Source organism: Panthera pardus, unplaced genomic scaffold (assembly GCF_024362965.1).
Source record: "Panthera pardus isolate Hobbes unplaced genomic scaffold, ASM2436296v1 HiC_scaffold_11, whole genome shotgun sequence".
Taxonomy (NCBI): domain Eukaryota; kingdom Metazoa; phylum Chordata; class Mammalia; order Carnivora; family Felidae; genus Panthera; species Panthera pardus.
The window spans coordinates 76471569-76492030 of NW_026526666.1; the positions used below are offsets into that span (position 1 = coordinate 76471569).

A 20462-nucleotide genomic window follows, 5' to 3' on the forward strand; every position below is an offset into this window, starting at 1 on the left:
ATGTTTGTTTATTTTTGAGAGAGAGAGAGAGAGAGAGAGAATGTGAGCAGGGGAGGGGCAGAGGGATAGACACAGAATCAGAAGCAGGCTCCAGGCTCTGAGCTGTCAGCAAAGAGCCTGACTTGAGGCTCAAACCCATGAACAGGGAAATCATGACTTGACGCTTAACCGACTAAGCCACCTAGGCACCCCTAGAAATGAAAATATTTTTAAAAGGCTAACTAACTTGACCAAGATTACACAGCCATTTGTCCAGCTCCAAAGCTATGCCCCCCTCTTATACCCTGCTGTCTGTGGGAAGGACTTAATCCAGAACAACTACACTGCCGTGTGGAAGCTGTATATTTAAGAACGTGGAATATTCCTGGGAAGATAAAGAAATAAAAATATTTGACTATAGCCAACTGGAGATTTAGGGCATATCCTAAATGAATATGTGGGGCAACTTCTAGAAATACTAAATAATTTCACAGTCTCTAAAAGTCAAAATAATCATCACTGGGTAAGTTCTGAAAAAGATGAACCAAAACCTGCCTTCTCCTCATTCCCCCTGCATCCAAGCAGAACCCATTTCCCCTGAAGGCACTGTGGACTGAGAGAGTCCTGGGGACAAGGTCAGTCTAGCTACCAGGAGACCTGCCTTCCCTCCCAGGATGCTAGGAGGTCCTGAATCTCAAAAGGGAAGCTACTGCTGACAGCAGGAAGACTTTGGTTAAGACAGTCAGCTCTTGGGGTGCCTTCGTCAGTTAAGCACTCAATTCTTGATTTCAGCTCAGGTCATGATCTCACAGTTTGTGAGATCGAGCCCTGCATTGGGCTCCACACGGACAGTAAAGAGCCTATTCGTGGTTCTCTCTCTCCCTCTCTCTCCCCACCGTGCATGCACTTGCGGTCTCTCTCAAAATAAATAAATAAACATAAAAAAAAAAAAAAAAGACAGTCAGCTCTTAATTATTCAGAGGAGACCGGCCTGAGCAGTGATTACCCCAACCATTCCCCTTCTTTTTTGCCCAACTTTTAGTCATGTCATCGGTCACTGTGTGTTCAGAGATGTTAGAGTCAGGAAAAGTGAGTCTGATTGCTACTTACAGATGCGTAAAATTCTGGGTGGGGAAAAAATAAAAATTAAAAATAAATAAAATGTTGAATGGAAGAGATTCAAGCCACTATTTCCATACATGGCTAAAAGATATTGGAGAATTTACAACTACTGGCATTCTTACAGTATCACAGAAAATCAAAGCAATATACATTTATTTCTTTAAATGCCAAAATCATTCACTGTTAAGAATATTAAAGCAGACACAAAAGGCTTTCCTCCTGATGTGTAAAACAATGATTCATAATATGCCACTAACTTTTCATATACTCCCACATTGGCTTCTTTCACATGTCTTCATTCCCACTTTAAAGACAAATATTTGTATTTTGTCCCTGCAGCCTACAGGAAATTACTATGTCCTCAATGATATCTTTTGTGAAACAAGTATCATGATGATAGTAAACAATTATATAGTCCTTGGAGTGTCAGTCTGGCTCAGTCAGAAGAACGTGCGACTCTTGATCTCAGGCTCACAGCCCCTGAACCTCAGGCTCAGGTTCCAGCCCCACTTTGGGTTCAGAGATTACTAATAAATAAATAAATTTAAACAAACAAAGAAAAAACAATTGTAAAGTCCTTACCATGTGCAGAGTGTATTCTAAAAACGAACTCGAAACCACCATGCAGTATTATTAACCTGACTTTACAGAGGAGGAAACACAGGCCCAGGTAGATTGATGTCAATCTGCCAGCAGTGGCAGAGCTAGAATGATAGCACAAGCAGTCTGACCCAGACTCAACCACAATTCCATGCTACATGCAAGTCCAGGCCAGATGATCACACTGCCAGAATCACAGAAAATTAGAGACTTTAGTCTTTATTCTTCTCACTCAGAATGGAAATTTGAAGTCCAGAGGAAATAAGTGACCTAACATCTCCCAGTAGGCAGCAGAAGAGCCAGGACTTAGAACCCAGATTTCCTGACTCCAAGTTCAGTGGTCTTTCTACACTGGACAGATCTGGAAAAAATAGCTAAGGAAAGAAAAAGATAAAGGCTCCACCTTGATTAAAACAGCTAATGATTTTGTCATCTGAGTAAAGATATTTGATATATGACCATTTACTTATTTACTGAGTGCCTGTTATATGCCTAACACATTTTCAGATAATATAAATGGAGGATGCACAGCCGATGTCATAAATGGAGGAATCAACATTCAAAACAACCTCAACACTGACGCCAAGTCTCACAGGACAAAATGTAAGTAGAAAACCTGTAAGTCGTGTGCTGAAGTTCAAGAAAACTAAAGGGACAGTGGTGTCTAGCAGGGAGATTAACAGCAATCCATGGACAGTCTCTGACCATTTTATAACTGAACTTAAGCTTAACAGACTCAACAGTGTAATGGAGCTCCTTTAAAAAAAAAAAAAAAAAGGTGACGGAATCTTAGGTTGCACTTCACATGGTCCAGATCCAGGAATTATAGCTAGTATCCCAGTGGGATACTGAAAATGGAAAGAACCTTAAGAGACTGGATTGTCCAACCCTTTTACTTTACAGATAAAGAAAACAAGACCCTAGAGAGGGACACATTTGTCCTTTGGCAAATGTTCTTCTCAAGGAACCATAAAGCTTTCTTCCCATTTATGCTATAACAATATGAGTTATTAATAAACTACAACACAGGGCAACTCTCTATCATTCAATTATTCTATATGGAGCACCTACCTTAGATTACATGTCAAGCTAATGCAAGCCCTATAAATACATAAATGAATAGGACAAGTTCATGCTACAGCTTATATCTAATGCTATCATAATTTTTTCATTTTATTTGTTCAAGTGACATTTGCTGACAGCTATTTTGTCTCAGACACTTGAGAAACTGAGGTGAGTAAGAGTCCCTGTTCTTAAAGATCTTACAGTCTAACAGCCTCTAATTAGTGGGGAGAGACAGACAAGAGCAAGATGATACAGGTTTGAATAAGAAGCACTAACAATGCTACTGGAGCACCGAAAAGGAAGTCTTACTTCAGTGGAGAAAGACTTTCCAGAGGCAGTAACTACTTACCTTGAAGGACAAGTATCAAGTAGTCCAGCTGAAAAGGCAGTATGGGCATTTGTGGTAGAGATCTGCAAGTTTTTAAAAGATTCTGGAGTACTAGTTGCTTATAAGACCAAGACAGGAAATGGAACTAGTGAAATAGGCAGGGAGCAAATTATAAAAACACTTAAAAAAAAAAAAAAAGTAATCTCTACTCTCGACGTGGGACTCAAACTCATGACCCCGAGATCAAGAGTCGCATGCTCTACTGACTGAGCCAGCCACGTGCCCCACAACACTTTTATGTCATGCTGAAAAGTTTGAACTTTATTCTAAAAGCAGAGGAGAGGCACTGATGGATTTTAAGCAGGAGAGTGACACACAAAGCTCTGTATTTCAGAAAGGTAACTCTGGCTATAGGAGTGGGGAGGAGTCTGGGGGAAATAGGTTATTTTAACAGGAAGTTTTTGGAATAACAAGATGATATATGTGAATGTTAAGTGTGGACAGGGTGTATCGAAAACTATTTAAAAATCTAAATACTAATTGAATGCAAAGTGCTGTTTTACAGATATTATATGACTTCAATATAAACTATGTCTTCCTGTACCTTGTTTACATCCGCTGAAGAGATGGTGACTTAGGGATGTGGTTGTAAAAGCCATGTGCTTATATAACCAGAGCTCACCAAGGGACTCATAAACATCTAGGAAAAAAACTAAGAAAAGTGAAGGAACAGTGATCAGTGATTCCTTCCCCATGTTTCTGTTCTACTCCCCTCACCTCTCCACATGAACACATGGCCTCCAAATTTTCAAAGCAAAAACAATTGATTTAACTGTCCAAAGGGAATACTAGAATAATGAGTTAGGGAATCATGTATAGTAAATGGAAAGTGTCTGGGCTGGCAAAGATAGCCTTCAAACCTAAGTAAGTCTGACACCTAGAAGAGGAAGTAGACTTGATCTTTGCTAGGCAAAATTTGGACTAATGGGCCTAAGTTACAAAGAGACAACTTCTGGGGCATCTGGATGGCTTAGTCTGTTAAGCATCCGACTCTTGATTTCGGCTCAGGTCATGATCTCACGGGTTCATGAGTTTGAGCCCTGCATCAAGCTCTGTGCTAACAGTGTGGAGTCTGCTTGGGATGGTCTCTCTCCCTCTCTCTGTGCCCTTCCCCCGCTCATGGTCTCTCATAAAGTAAATAAGCTTTACAAAGGAAAAAAAAAAAAAAAAAAAAAAGAGGCAACTTCCAAATTAAAAAAGAACTCCCCATTACCAACACAATGAATAGTCCATAGGCTGTATGTTGTACCATCAAAGACCTTTAAGCAAAGGAAGAATGACTTCTAATAAAGGTAGGATTAAGAGGTTGGACTGGTTAATATGTAAGATCCTTTCCAACTCTACAAGAAAAACAGAACTTGTTATCAACTTTAAGAGCGGAAGAAATCAGGGGCACCTGGGTGGCTCAGTCGGTTAAGCATCCGACTTCATTCCGCTCAGGTCATGATCTCCGGTTTGTGGTTTCGAGCCCCGTGTCGGGCTCTGTGCTGACAGATCAGAGCCGGGAGCCTGCTTCGGATTCTGTGTCTCCCTCTCACTCTGTTCCTCTCCAGCATTCTCTCTCTCTCTCTCTCTCTCAAAAATAAATAAAAGCTTTAAAAAATTGGAAAAAAAAAAAAAAAAAAAGAGTGGGAGAAATCAGAAATCTATACAAACACAGTGAGGGTTTACCAGAACACAGTGTCTTAGAACCAAGGAACTAGAAGGAACCCTGAAATTACCTAGTGGTTTTTAGGGGCACCTGGGTGGCACAGTCAGTTAAGTGTCAGACTTTGCCTCAGGTCATAATCTCACAGTTTGTGAGTCTGACTTCAAGCCCTGCAAGGGGCTCTCTACTATCATGGCAGAGCCACTTCAAATCCTCTGTCTCCCTCTCTCTCTGCTTCTCTCTGTACATGTGCACTCTCTTTCTCAAAGAAAGAAAGAAAGAAAGAAAGAAAGAAAGAAAGAAAGAAAGAAAGAAAGAAAGAAAGAAACCACCTAGTGGTTTTTAACTCTCACAGAACACGTTTTCAAACAAATCTTATATGCAACTCAACATATAGAATATATGAAATCAGTATTTAAAAAAAATAAAAATAGGGGCACCTGGTTGGCTCAGTCGGTTGAGCATTCAACTTCTGCTCAGGTCAGGATCTCGCAGTTTGTGAGTTCAAGCCCCACGTCAGGCTCTGTACTGACAGCTCAGAGCCTGGAGCCTGCTTTGGATTCTGTGTCTCCCTCTCTCTGCCCCTTCCCCGCTCATGGTCTGTCTCTCTCTGTCTCTCAAAAATGAATAAACGTTAAAAAAATTTTTTTTAATAAAATAAAAAATAAATAAAAGTAGTGTTTAATAGTATAAATCAATGTTATGGCTTCAAATGTATGTTACTTATTTTAAAGCTAAATGAAATAACCAGTCGAGTAATTTTGATTAAAATTAGAGATCAGTTAATTACAGTTATAATACCCTCAGCATCCAGTCTATGTCTATGTCATGAAATACAGTGAAGCCTTTTTTAACTGGTTCATACAAACAGCAACAAACAGTAACAGTTTCACAGTGTGCCTGGTACTCTCATGATATTACTCAAATAAATTGATATAAGAGCCTGAAGAACAGCAGAAATATTTGTTTCAAAGCCAAATACCTTCAATATCTAAAACTGTGTACATTCTTTACAATATTTAAATATGACTAGAAATGTAGGACAAGAAGCACAAAAACTTTTAGTACATGCTCTGCCACTATTACAGTGCCATCACTTACCAATGTGTTTCCCACTCACTATGGACTGAGCACCTGAGCCCATACAACTGAGTCTTGTCCAGAATTTATCAGGCACAGGACATATATTCTGCAGTATGTTCTGCAATAGTGAAACGCTTCCAATTAAAAAAAAAATTTTTGTTTTTAAAGACCAGATGAAAAGATACTAGATACTAACTTCACTTTTTGAATAAACTGTAAATTTATAAGCAGTTAAATATATATTCAGAGATAGATGGTGGGGGAACTTTATTCTGGTGATGTCCATTTGGAAGGTAGTACATTACAGCATATATGTTACTTTTTTTTAATGTTTATTTTTGAGAGAGAGAGAGAGAGAGAGAGAGAGAGAGAATATGAGCGGGAGAGGGGCAGAGAGAGAGGGAGACATGGAATGGGAAGCAGGCTCCAGGCTCTGAGCCGTCAGCACAGAGCCCAATGTGGGGCTGAAACTCATGGACCGCCAGGTCATGACCTGAGCCAAAGTCAGACGCTTAGCTGACTGAGCCACCCAGGCGCCCCGAGATAAATGTATCTATTTAAATATATTTTAAATAGATAAAATACATCTCAAAATTGAAATTAAAATAAAATGGGTACAGAATCTCTTAAGCATTTCTGCATAAGTTTTGGTATCCATAGTCACCAATTAGAAAGCCCCTGCTCCAATTTTACAGATAAACTGAACACAGCACATTCCCAATTAACTATTAGGTACTAGAACCAAAGTTGTCTCATAGAAATAAAAAGCTTTTACAATGTATTTTTCTTTTTTATTTCAATGTATTTTATGGCTATTTATGAAATTCACATTACTAAAACATAAAAAAGAAACCACTTAAGAGATAGGGGTCTGCCTAGTATCAGAGAAAATCTTATACTGAAGGTAAACTTTCAAAATATCAATCAATTAGTGGTTTAGAAATGTCATTACCATAGTGCATGGGGAAAGGGAAGTAGCAGCCTCAGCCTGGATGATAATTACTTTCTCACTGCTTCTGAAATAGTACATAGGGCCAAATAATTCATGCCTGCCTTTTCCTTTCTTTCTAAACTCCAATACAGGCTTATATTCCAGAAAAGCTACGTTGGGCTACCTCTTTAAACACACCACCACACAAGCAAACATATTTCTAAATGTCTGTTTTTGCTGATATAGACACATGCTGGGATCTGAATATTTAGTCAAAAGCACTTCTGGGACTTACTGGAAAGGACACTGGGGAATGACTGAATCTAATTCTAATTCTGTCAAGCATTCATGAACTTTTAATAGCAAGCAAAGTAATAAGTCATTAAATCTCTACCTTAACTTGTAAGATACCAAGTAACAAGTTCTCAATACATTGGCTTGAAGGTAGCAGGTGGATCACAATGACAGTAGTAAAAGCACTGAAATCCAAGGGTGGACTCCAGGGAAAGTTAGACTTTTATTAATCCTCAACCATGGAGACTTAGAAATAGCAAATGTGAGGCTGTTCCAGCACTGGGCTTTTAGAAGCCAAAGGAATATAATTTAACTAATAGCAAGTACTAGAAGAAAGAGGGGTCTGCTTTTTTTTTTTTTTAAGTATCAGGATCTGACTCCCTGGGGAAAAGAACAGTTAACTACCTTGCATTGAACAGGATGGCTTAGATAAACAAGTAAACTATACAGCTGCCTGAGGGGAAAGGAACAGTTTTAATCATATCAAAGAGAACAGAGGCACCACCTAGGCAGGGACACCATTCACCCCTTCCTCTCACTGGCCTTTCCTCCACTGCCTTTTCTCATCCAAAAACACACCAAATCCAGAAACTTCTCTAATCCCACAAGTTTTCTCAGATCAGACCTAGAGGACCCAGAGGAGGGTGATAGAATTACTGTATGGTTTTGGTTAAAAACAAAGATCTAAAAGCCACTTCGAGATTAAGAAAGGAAGGAAAGGAAGAGCTTGATTCTCTAAGGAAGGACCCAAGTCAGCACCATTGCCATTTCCCTCAGCTTGGAGCCCAGACATCACTTCATCAAACCAGCACCCTCTAGCAGACAGCCTCACAGAACAGGGAAGAGTCCAGGTCCCAGGGCAGCCCTGTTTCCTCAGTACATCTATACACATACTAGGTCCCTAGGTCTGATAGCATCCGGGCTGAGAAGACGTACTGGCCCTTTAAGGAAAGCCACTGGGAAGCCCTCCGTCATTTACCCCACCCTCAAAAGCCCCACAGTAGATTGATTTAGTTAAAGAATACTTCAGTACAAAAGTTACCTGCTCTGCCCCTGGCACATCTCTTCCAGTACAGAACACCGGCAATTCCCAGAACATGAGTCAAAATAAAGATGGTTGATGGCAAATAGGACGAATCTAAGAGAGGCATTTCCACGCTCGACCTTCCTCCTTTCCAGAGTTAGCCACAAGCCCACAGCTCAGCGCAGGCCTCCGAATGCCTTTCTCCTGAGGTTACTGCTGTCCCGTACTATCAGCGCAGAGGCAGAGGCCCGCAGCTCATTGTTGTCAGAAACTTCCTGGCGGCTTCTCCTCCATGTCGCCTCTGACTGTTTTTCAGCAGGCAGTACTACGAGATGGGGCTAAAACTGTACAGTGTATCTCAGACAAAGCCCAGGAAACAACTGGCTAGAGGGGGAGGGGAAAGCGAAGGAGGAACCAGGAGAGTGAAAAGGAGAGCCTAAGCCAGTGCTGAGCTGACTCAAATTCTATCTTTGGCATCCTCTGTTCAGCTTAAACAAACAAACCTCAGACCCCTCTACAAGAAGGGAGGGTGTCAGAGGACGTCACACTCTTAACTTTCCATTCCCGGCCAGGCTGGAACACCAGACTTCAGGATGAAGCCAAAAGAAAAAAGTCACAGAATTACTAGGGAACCACTTGCGGGGAGGGGGCCAAGTACACAAGGATGTATTGTAAGTGTCCATGAGTACCCTGGCCAGTCAGAGGGCAACCCTTCCACACCCATGGCCTGGGAGGGGGAGGCAAGGGACCTGAACATCATGACAGAGAGGATCACATACAGAACAAGCTCCAATGAGCTAGATCTGACATCAAGGCCTGATGAAGATGAACAAGGAGAACAAAAAACCAGTGTGCTTTCAGAGTTGGAAAACCCACCTGATTTCCACTAGCTGCCTGAGGGGATACGAGGATACTCAATGACAGCAGGAAACAATGCCTTCCACAAAGCTAAGGCCTGCTTACAAATGAAAACTTGATACGGAGGCTACAGCAGCAACTGAAAACACTTTACCACTACATATCTACTAGAATGACTCAAATTAAAAAGACTGATCATATCAAGTCTTGGCAAGGATGTGAAGCAACTAGAATTCTCACACACTGCTGGTGAGGGTGTACATGGGCACAACAGCTCTGGTTGGGCAGTTTCTTATAAAGTTGAACGTACACATACCAAATGACCAAGCAACATCACGCCTAGGATTTACCCAGGAAAAGTAAAAACATGTGTTCACACAGAGACCTGTATGTGAACATTAATAGCAGCTTTATTCAAAGTAATGAAAATCTGGAACCAGCCCAAAGTCCATCAACTGGTGGACTAATAAACAAATCCAAACAATGGAGTGCAACACGGCAATGAAAAAGGAACTACAACAGCATAGATGAATCTCAGAAGCATTATACTACATGAAAGAAACGAAACGCAAAAAGCTACATACCGTAGAGTTCCACCCATATGACATTCTAGAACAGCAAAACTATAGGGACAGCAATCAGGTTGGGGAAGACAAAAAGTAAAAACAAACAATCGAATAGTTTGTCACACAAATACAACGGAGATGTTTGTCACACAAATACTAAAAGAGATGAAGACGAAAGGGAGTGCCAATAGAATCATGTTTACAGTTTTATGTTCAGCGAGGGCTTCTCTAATAAGAGCATTAAGCAGAGACCTAAAGACTATGAGCAGGAGCTCCTGGGTGGCTGAGTCAGTTAAGCCTCCAACTCTTGATTTTGGCTCTGGTCAGTGAGGAGCCTGCTTGGGATTCTCTCTCTCCCTCTCTCCCTCTGCCCTTTCTCTGCTCATCCTCTGTCTCTCTCTCAAAATAAATAAACTTAAGTAAATTTAAAAAAGAATATGAGCAAACAAGTCATATGGCTATCCAGAGAAAAGAGGAGCCAAAAAAATTGTTTAAAGCAAGTGCAAAGTCCCTGAGGCAAAAGTAGGTCTGGTGTGTTCAGGGAACATGGAGAAAACTATAATGGTTGGAGCTCAAAGAGAGAAGGGGAGAGTGTCAGGAGATGGAGCAAGAGAGATTATCAGGTCGCCTATGGCTGTGCAGGCCATTTGTAAAGACTTTGGCTTTTATTCTAAGTGAAGTAGGAAACTTTTGGAAAGTTTTGTGTGAAACAGTGACATGACTTAACTTAGGGTTTTAAAAGAATCCTTCTTGCTATTCTATTGAGAACAGATACTGGAAAGCAAGAACAGGAGCAAGGAAACTAGTTAAAACACCATTACAATAATCCAAGTGAAAACTGGTAGCTGAGAAACAACAGCTGGGACCAGAGTGTGGTGTTAGAGCTGGTGAGATGTGGTTACATTCTGGATAAGTTATAAAGAAAGAGTCATCAGGATTTGCTGATAGAATGGATGTAGGGGGCGGACAGAAAGAATAGAGTCATGGCTCCAAGAGTTCTGGCCTTAGAAATTGAAAGAACGGAACTGCTACTTCCTGAGTTGGGAAAGACTGTCAGAGAAGCAGAGGCTTTGGGGTTTGTTGGTGATTGTAGCTGGTTTGGGGGGGGGGGGTGCGGGTAGGCAGGAATTCCCATTTGGACACATTAGATTTAAAATGCCCAGTAGACATACCAGTGGAATTTTGAATACGCAGTTGACTATATGAATCTAGGATTTTGGGAAAGACCCAGAATGAGTTTTGAAGCCTGGAAATGGAGTGAGATCACTTGGAGAGTGAACAGAGAAGAGACCAACTTAATGGACTAAGTGCTGGAAACACTATATCAGATGGGGAAGAGTAAGAACCACATAAGAGAGGCCAGGGGGTTAGGAGAACCAAAGAGCATGCTGCCCCAGAAGCCAGGAGAAATGTTTCAAGAAGTAGTAATTAGGGGCACCTGGCTGGCTCAGTTGGTGGAGCATGTGAGTCTGATCTTGGTGTTCTGGGTTTGAGCCCCATGTAGGGTGTAGAAATTACATAAAAATAAAATCTTAAAAAAAAAAAAAAGCAGTAATTAACCATGTCAAAGCTATTAATGTGTCATGATGAGGATTGAGAATGGACCACTGAATTTAGCGATGTGGAGGCTGCTGATGACTTTAACAAGGGCAGTTTTGATGCCAGAAATGGCTTGACTGGAATGATTCAGGAAAGAATGGGATTTTTAGGGATATGATGAAGAGCATGGTGACTATAGTTAAAAATCTAAAAATGGATTGCCTATGTGAAAGTTGCTAAGAGAGTAGATCTTAAAAGTGCTCATCACAAGAGGGGCTCCTAGGTGGCTCAGTTGGTCATGCACCTGTCTCTTGGTTTCAGCTCAGGTCATGATCTCACAGTTTGTGAGTTTGAGACCCCCATCAGGCTCTGCGCTGACAGTGTGGAGGCTGCTTGGGATTCTCTCTCTCCCTCTCTTTGTGCCCCTCCCCTGCTCTTTCTCTCTCTCAAAATACATAAATAAGCTTTAAAAAAAATTTTTTTTTAAAGTACTCATCACGAGAAAAAAAAATCTTTTGGTAACTCTATAAGGTGACAGATTTTTTTTTTGGTACTGGTTTGTCAATATCCTTTTTTATTTTTAATTTTATTTTTTATTTTTTAAAATTTACATCCAAATTAGTTAGCATATAGTGCAACAATGATTTCAGGAGTAGATTCCTTAGTGCCTCTTACCCATTTAGCCCATCCCCCCTCCCACAACCCCTCCAGTAACCCTCAGTTTGTTCTCTATATTTATGAGTCTCTTCTGTTTTGTCCCCCTCCCTGTTTTTATGTTATTTTTGTTTCCCTTCCCTTATGTTCATCTGTTTTGTCTCTTAATGTCCTCATAAGTGAAGTCATATGATTTTTGTCTTTTTCTGACTAATTTCACTTAGCATAATACCCTCCAGTTCCATCTGTGTAGTTGCAAACGGCAAGATTTCATTCTTTTCGATTGCCAAGTAATACTCCATTGTGCGTGTGTGTGTGTGTGTGTGTGTGTGTGTGTGTGTGTGTGTGTATGTGTGGTGTGTGTGTGTATACACACACACCACACATACACACCACACATACACACACACACACACACACACACACACACACACACACACACTGCATTTTCTTTATCCATTCATCCATCAATGGACATTTGGGCTCTTTCCATACTTTGGCTATTGTTGTTAGTGCTGCTATAAACATGGGGGTGCATGTGTCCCTTCGAAACAGCACACCTGTATCCCGTGGATAAATGCCTAGTCGTGCAATTGCTGGCTCGTGTGGTAGTTCTATTTTTAGTTTTTTGAGGAACCCCCATACTGTTTTCCAGAGTGGCTGCACCAGCTTGCATTCCCAAGGGTGACAGATGTTAACCAGACTTACTGTGGTGATCATTTTGCAATATATGCAAATATCAAATTATTCAAAAAGATTTTTTTAATGTTTATTTATTTTTGAGAGAGAGACAGAGCACAAGCAGGGGAGGGGCAGAGAGAGAGAGGGAGACACAGAATCTGAGGCAGGCTCCAGGCTCTGAGCTGGCAGCACAGAGCCCGATGCAGGGCTCAAACCCACAAACCGTGAGACCATGACCTGAGCTGAAAGTCAGACACTTAACTGACTGAGCCACCCAGGCACCTCGCAAATATCAAAGTATTATGTTGTACACCTACAACTAACATAATGTGTCAATTATACCTCAATTAAGAATGATTTTTTAAGTTAAATATAAAAAAAGAATGGGAGAAGAATTAGTGACAACAAAGTAAAAACAACTCAAGGAATGTTACTGTAAAGAAGAGCAGAGAGAGGGACCTAGGATCAAGAGAATTTTTCTTTTTCTTCTTTTTTTTTTTTTTGAGAATTTTTCTTGGCATGTGAAATGTACTAGTGTTTGCTGAAAGGAATAAAGGCTACGGAAGGAAAACCAATAGTGCAATCCAGTGGAAACTAAGCCAGAGCCTCTTCTGGAGCAGGGCTCTCATGTGAAACAGAGCATTTCATCCGTCCATCCATTCACTCATTCAATTTGCTTTATTTTATTTTATTATTTTAGAGAGAGCATGCGTGCAAGTGGAGGAGATGGGCAGAGGGAAGGAGTAAGAATCTCAAGCAGGTTCCATGCTTGGCATGGAGTCCAATGTGGGGTTCAATCCCACGACCCTGGGATCATGACCTGAGCCAAAATCAAGAGTCGGTTGCTCAACCGACTGAGCCACCCAGGTGTCTGCATTCATTCAATATAAAAACATGGAGCATCATGCTAGACACAGTGGACACAAAGATGATGATGATGTACCCCTTACTATAGACAAGCCCTGGAGCTGTGATGGCCAAAGAAGATGAAAGGGCATTTATTATAATATACCATACTAATACTGCAATATACTAACATTTATTAAGTGGCTACTATAGAGTATCTTCACATCTGTTACTTCATTTAATCTCGATAATATTATCAGTATTAGTTAATATTTTATTATTATATATTGTTAATACTACAAATGAGGACATCTTATAAATAATTTAATAAATCTTATAAATTTTGTATAAATCTTTATAAATTTTATAAATTAAATTTATAAATAATTTTATAAATGTTAGGGGGCTCCTAACATTGTATGTCACATGTACTCAAATTTTTTAAATAAATTTTTTGATAAAAATAAAAAAGAAATTGAGGCTCAGAAAATTCAAATTATTTTGCCCAAAGTTACAAAGTAAGAGAGTGAACTGGCATCTGAACTTTTATCTGCCTGATTTCAAACCAGTGTATTTTATCACACTGACTCCCTTTACTAAAATGTTCTGGCAAACTAACTATACTAACTTGAAGTTAAACAATTTAGGTATTTATATGTCTGGAATACTTCCTCCTTACACATACTGTACATAGCCTGACCTGACTCTAAGGAAAGCATCTCAACTTCAACACAGAACATCACACTGCTAGTGCTGCCTATATCACCTCATACAACTGTCTTTTGGCAATCTTATAAATATCTTCACCATATTTTATTTCCCAAAGTTAAAACCATTTCTCTGCCTCACTGCAAAACTATCTTAAATTAGAAAATCACATATCACATGCTTGTGCCATTCAAAAACACCTAGGAAATTTGAAGAAAAAAAAATCCACAGCACTCAAGTATCAAGATATATTCTGAACTTACTATTATTATTAGAGAAGACAATGGAAGGTATCCAAGGTAATTTACTCTTCATAAGATGGCATGCTATACCTTGGATACAACCATTTTTCTACATATGACAGGTAATAAGTTTTGTTTCCAGGCTTTCTATATATGCACGTTTGTCTGAAGGAATAAAGAAGAGAAGGGGAACTGCTTCTGTGAAAATAAAATAAATTTTTCACTTAGCAAAACTAAGATGGATCTGTGTGCTGTCATTTATAGGAAGTGGTTAGAAGCTGGCAGGAGGGAGTGACCGGGGTTTTTTTTAGAGATCATTTATTATACAAAGAATGGGCCTTTTAAAGTCATATTTAGCACCCCCCAGGATATCCCTTCCCTACAGCCAATGGGCAGGGCCCCAAACCACCAAAGAAGCCCTGTAAAAGCAAGACTCTAACCTTCATTAAGATTTGAGACCTGCCTCCCTTTAAGATTATTTCACTCCCAAGAATTTAAGGTGGTCACCCACAGCCATTACCCACAAGAAATCTCAAAACAAGACAACACCCCAGAATCACTTTCATGTCTGCGACTGAGGTGACAGCAGGTCTGTGAGAAGGGGCGCTGTGACTGTTATTCAAGCTGCCATGGAGTTATACGTGGTCTCAAAATAACTGACATCCACAGCCTCTGAACTTGAGCAGATACAGACTAATAACTTAGGAGCCATTTAGTCATTCATTCATTCATTCATTCATTTATAATTTATTTATTTTGAAAGAGAGCACGTGAGTGGGGTAGGCCAGAAAAAGAGGGGAGAGAGAGAATCTCAAGCAGGCCCCTCACTGTCAGCGCAGAACCCAATGCAGGGCTTGAACCCACAAACTGTGAGATCATGACCTGAGTTGAAACCAAGAGTTGGACACTCAACCTACTGAACCACCCAGGCGCCTCAAGATCCATTTAATAGACTGAAATCTGGGGATGACTGGGTAACTCAGTCAGTTAAGCATCTGACTCTTGATTTCAGCTTAGGTCATGATCTCACAGTTTGTGGGTTTAAGTTCCACATCAGGCTCTGTGCTGATGGCACAGAGTCTGCTTGGGATTCCCTCTCTCCTTTCTCTACCCCTCTCCTGCTCCTGCTCCTGCTCATGTGTACATGCTCTCTCTCTCGCTCTCGCTCTCGCTCTCTCGCTCTCTCAAAAGTTAATAAATAAACTTTATAAAAATAAAAAAAATAAAAGACTGAAATCTGGAAAAATAATGCTTACAAAGAGGATACTTTTTTTTAAAACAACAGATATACCTGAGATTAAAACTGTGGTAGAGATTAGTATGTGGCTGTTGTCAATGGAAACCTTCGACTTCTGGGAATGACAGGATCCAGACATCAAAGCCTGGCCCCGAGCTCTGGTCATCTGTCTCCTGCCATGAGTCCAGTAGGCATCTAACTACGGATAGGCAGAGGATGTGTGCTTCACAGTAGCTAATTAGGAGACATTGTGACTCCTGTCTCTAATGTTTAGCAATGTAGGATTATGAAAACAATAAATATGCAAAGGCCCAGAATGCCTACAAAGAATATTCTACATACCCAAGTATCAGTGAATACAATAATGGTAGGAAATTTTCCCAAATTTTTTGTTCAGTACCCTAGATGCCATTATAGTAGCGTGGTAATTACAAGCTCAGTCTGAAGCCAGACTGCCTACATTCAAATCCAGACTTTACAATATATGTCACATCAGCACCTTTGGGCAAATTATTTAATTCACCACATACAGCCTCAATTTCCTCATCTGTAAAATGATGACACTAACAGTACCTGTCTCATAGAGTGAGTTAATGCGTTTAAGGTGCTTAGATCGTGGCTGGCACACAGTATGTGCTCAATAATTATTGGCTATTATTATCATTATTTGGAGGAGCAGCATACAAGCCACATCTGACCACAAGGATCTCTGAATACTGTTCAGACTGTATAAAACTTTGGTAAACTGATAATTTGCCTAATTTGCCTAATCCCAGTCTGCCAGTCCTGTCCATATTCACTGCGAGATTAATATCCCAGAAGCATGCATAATGACCAGTATATCTTAAATGCTCAATAAATGTTCATTTGTAATTTCATTCTAAAACTTTCAATTTCCCACTGTCAGCAAATTAAATTCAAAAAACTCTCTCTGGCTTTACAGTGTTTTCCTCATTTAACCTGGAATGTATTTCCTTCTCATCTCCACTCCAATCAAAATCCCATTCATATGGACCAGCTTAAAGCCAATATTGCCACAGATTTTTCCCTGGTGACTCCCTCCATCCCAGTCAGAAGTAAACATCTCCTTCTCTTGAGATTATATTATATTTTGTTTCTCTCTCATGACATTTAGCACTTTCTATTTTATAATATAGTTTTGTGCTTATTTTTGCTCTCTCACTAAAGTTTTCAAAGCTAGATGAATTCTGCTTCTCTATATGAAATCTCATAACTTAACAACTATTTGTGTAATGGGTCCAAAGAGCACTGTGAGAGCCAGGAGTATAAAGGCAAAACATACTGGAATGAGTTAAACAGGGTCCAGTAAACCATGGAGATTCACAAAATATAAGCATTTCTTGGGAATGAATCTATTTTGACTGCAAAAACATACACCAGAGAGCAAATGCCTGGAAAACTATTCATCTTGTGGCAGGAATAACTCAATATACTTCTTTAGACAGACAGACCCAGCAGATATAACTAACAGAGGAACTGAACCACTTTTAACGGAATTCCAAATCTACCTGGGGGTTTAAGGAAAAAAGTGACTCCAAGAACACAAATACAGGTTTTCCTTTTTCTTAAAGCTGGTAAGAAGTCAATTTACTGATTCAAAAATTCCACTTCTAGAAATCTCTCCAGACATGGCATTCTACCCCAACATCCAAACTCTGGGTGGCCTTCTTGTCCAACTCAGCAATTTAGTTAGGCCCTTACCCTTGAAAAAAAGAAAGAAAAATGAAAGTAAAAGTAAAGATTAAAGGTGAAAAGTAAAATGGGTGATGTTCTGGGGTAGCACCTAGAAAACTCATTCTTTATTTTTAATGGAGGTCATAAAGACAGTGGACCACTATTTTAAAGAATTTATTTTGGGGGTACTTGGGTGGCTCAACTGTTGGTATCAGCTCAGATCTTGATCTCACTATCCTGAGATCGAGTCCTGTGTCGGGCTCCATGCTGAGCATAGAGCCTGTTTGGGATTCTCTCTCTCCCTCTCTCTCTGCCCCTCTGCCATTCACGCTATCTCTCTCTCTCAAAATAAATAAATAAACTTAAAAAAAAAAAAAAAAGATTTTACTTTTAAGTAATCTCTACATCCAACGTGGGGCTGGAGCTTACAACTCCCAAGATCAAGAGTCCACATGCTCTACTACTAACTGAGCCAGTCAGGTGCCCCTAGGAAACTCATTCTTTTTTTTTTTTTTTTTATGTTTTTAAATTTATTTTTGAGAAAGAGAGAGAGAGAGAGCACGCACAAGCAGGTGAGGGGCAGAGGAAGGGGACGGAGGATCCAAAGTGGGCTCTGTGTAGAAAGCAGAGAGCCCAATGTGGGGCTGGAACTCATAAACCATGAGATCATGACCTGAGCCAAAGCTGGACATTTAACCAACTGAGTCACAGAGGCACCCCCTTTTTTTTAATGTTTATTTTTATTTATTTATTTTTTTTTTGAGAGAGAGAGAGAGAGATCTGGTGAGTGGCAGAGAGAGAGAGGGGAACAGAGGATAGGATGTGGGCTCGTGCTGACAGCAGACAGCCTGATGCAGGGCTAGAACTCACGAACCATGAGACAATGACCTAAGCCAGGCAGACACTTAACCAACTGAGTCACCCAGGCACCCTGGATACTCATTCTTAAAACAAAAATGCCTCTCTCTCTGCGCAGGGCTCTAAACTTAACAGTCTGTTAACCAAACCCAGATTCAAATGCTGACTTTACAGTTTCTGGCTATGTGTCTATGAACCAATTAATCTCTTTAATCTTCAGTTTCTTCATTTGTAAAATAGGGATAATAAAATCACCTCTTTGTGGTGTTACAACGGGGATTAAGTGAGAAAACACATGGACTATCTGGCACACAATAAGCATTCACTATTAACTGTTTAAAAAAAAAAAACATTAAACATGAACTCATTCAGGTTAGCCATTGTTATTATTGTTACTCTATTAGAGCATTTATGCCCCAGCAGGGTAACGAGACACCTTCCATGGGCAATGTGAGGAGATAAGTCAAGGTAAAATATGTGGTATTTAAACAGCTCTAAGCCACCAACTCAATAAATAAATCAAATTAGACTTCAATGGCACTGCTTCAAAACGAGAAAGGACAAGAATATTTAGTCCATCTTAATATCCATATTATTATTTTAAATAATCTCTCTCTCTTTGGGATTCAGACCATTTCCCCCCAACAAAGTAATAATGAAATCTAGAGCGATTAGATTTTTTTCCTGGAAATTCTGGTAGCCAGTATCTTCAATAAACGGAGAAGATTCAAGGAAAAGAAGCCCTGTCTATGGAGACTGCTCTCGACTTTTGCTAAGGATTGTTATTTTTGTCCAGAAACATCTCTCATTACAAGTGAATTCATGATGGAGAGTAGCACCTGACTCCTATCCAGCCTAAACACATTTTTTAAATACTTTTCCAAATAAAAACAGTTTCAATGGCAAACATCTTGCAGTGTGGTCTAAGAAACATGTGATCCATTTTAGTTTCTCTGAGACACCTTGGAACACAAGAGGGCAGAACGGGTATGCAGCTGACAAAGGGTCAGGAACTCAACAATAAGGTAACCAGTCAGCCTTGAGAATGCTAGTAGGTAGCTATACTCAAGGCTCAGAAGAAGAGTCCGGGCCAAGATAAGAGGTAGGTAAGAGAGACCAACTTAAACTATTTATCCATGGAAACCAAGCTATGCACACAAACAAACGGCTAATTTTAGATCTCTGTGAGATGGTTTTCTAGATCCTGGCAGTAGCCTAAATGATAAAGAGAAAAAACTTGTCACCTGAACACAAAGACAGATTTGTCAGCTTCTTTACACCTATGGACCCCTGGAGCCTGCTCTGAATCCTAATCCACAACATGAGAATCATTTGGTCTTTCTACCACCAGGCCCTGCTAATCTTCTAATAAAACCTGCTCTCATGAACCCTCACTAGGGTCCAAGGACCAAACTCAAATAAACGTGCCTAACAGGATCTCCTCTAGTAGTATCACAAAATACTAATTATGGGACCCTAGGGGCGCCACTTAATATTTCTGAATATTTCCTAAAATGTACAATGTGTATAAAAATACCTATTTCTCGGGGGGCGCCTGGGTGGCTCAGTTGGTTAAGAGTCCAACCTCAGCTCAGGTCATGATCTCAGTCCATGGGTTCAAGCCCCCCATGTGGGGCTCTGTGCTGTCAGCTCAGAGCCTGGAGCCTGCTTCCGATTCTACGTTTCCCTCTCTCTCTGCCCTTCCCCCACTCGCACTCTGTCTCTCCCTCTCTCTCAAAAGTAAGTAAACATTAAAAATAAAAAAAAACAAAAAACTATTTCTAGGAGTTGTAGTAGGTAAGTATACATCAGATGCTTAATAAACAGTTTTCTTTCCTTGTCTCCTTTCACTTTGTTAAAAAAAGTCTCTTCCAATCTTATTTATAAAACCAATTCCATCTCAGCTTTGGCTTCTTGTCTCACCTAGCATTTGGAATAATCTGTTCTTCATATATTCAGTAGATTTACAAATTTCTTAATACAAGTTCACATTTTTTATTTCTGTTCTAATGTTTATTTAAAAAAAGTGCTCAATATACAAAGATGTCACAACAAAGACGAGGAATATGGTTGGTCTACCATAAGATTAGTGAGTTTCTCTCATTTGGAGCTTAAACCCCCAGTGACCCCTACTGGACAAAGACAGATACAGAAGACTGAGTTTTATAACGAAGACAAAGATTCTGTGACTGCTTTTACTCTAGTGAAATTCGCACACATAGAACTTTCATAACACAAGCTCAAGCTTGCCTCAAAACCCACACACACATAATATAAAAGGCAGGGATGCTAGGTGTAGTCAGCTCTCTCCTTTCATGAACACATTATCACCTCAAAGTTGGTTGGCGTATTGGCTGCCCCAACTGGATCCCCAGTATTCACAGCTTTCTGGTAAGTTCTTACAGAGAAAAGAACAGACACAGAAGAAGCAGTCACTGGCACAT

General features: G+C 40.1%; 1 protein-coding gene across 18 annotated transcripts in view; it reads right to left on the reverse strand.

The window, feature by feature from the left end:
* MACF1 (microtubule actin crosslinking factor 1) overlaps positions 1-20462 on the reverse strand; it is a 329250-nt gene that overhangs the window by 219401 nt on the left and 89387 nt on the right. Inside the window, exon 1 of one of the 18 annotated variants that reach the window (XM_053897169.1) lies at positions 8153-8608. The exons of 16 other annotated variants lie outside the window; for them this stretch is intronic. In XM_053897169.1, the coding sequence (XP_053753144.1) occupies positions 8153-8261 (109 nt within the window). In that variant the 5' untranslated portion in view covers positions 8262-8608. Of the gene's footprint in view, positions 1-3115; positions 3180-8152; positions 8609-20462 lie in introns of those variants that run through there. One more of the 18 variants, XM_053897184.1, reaches the window with a different exon arrangement.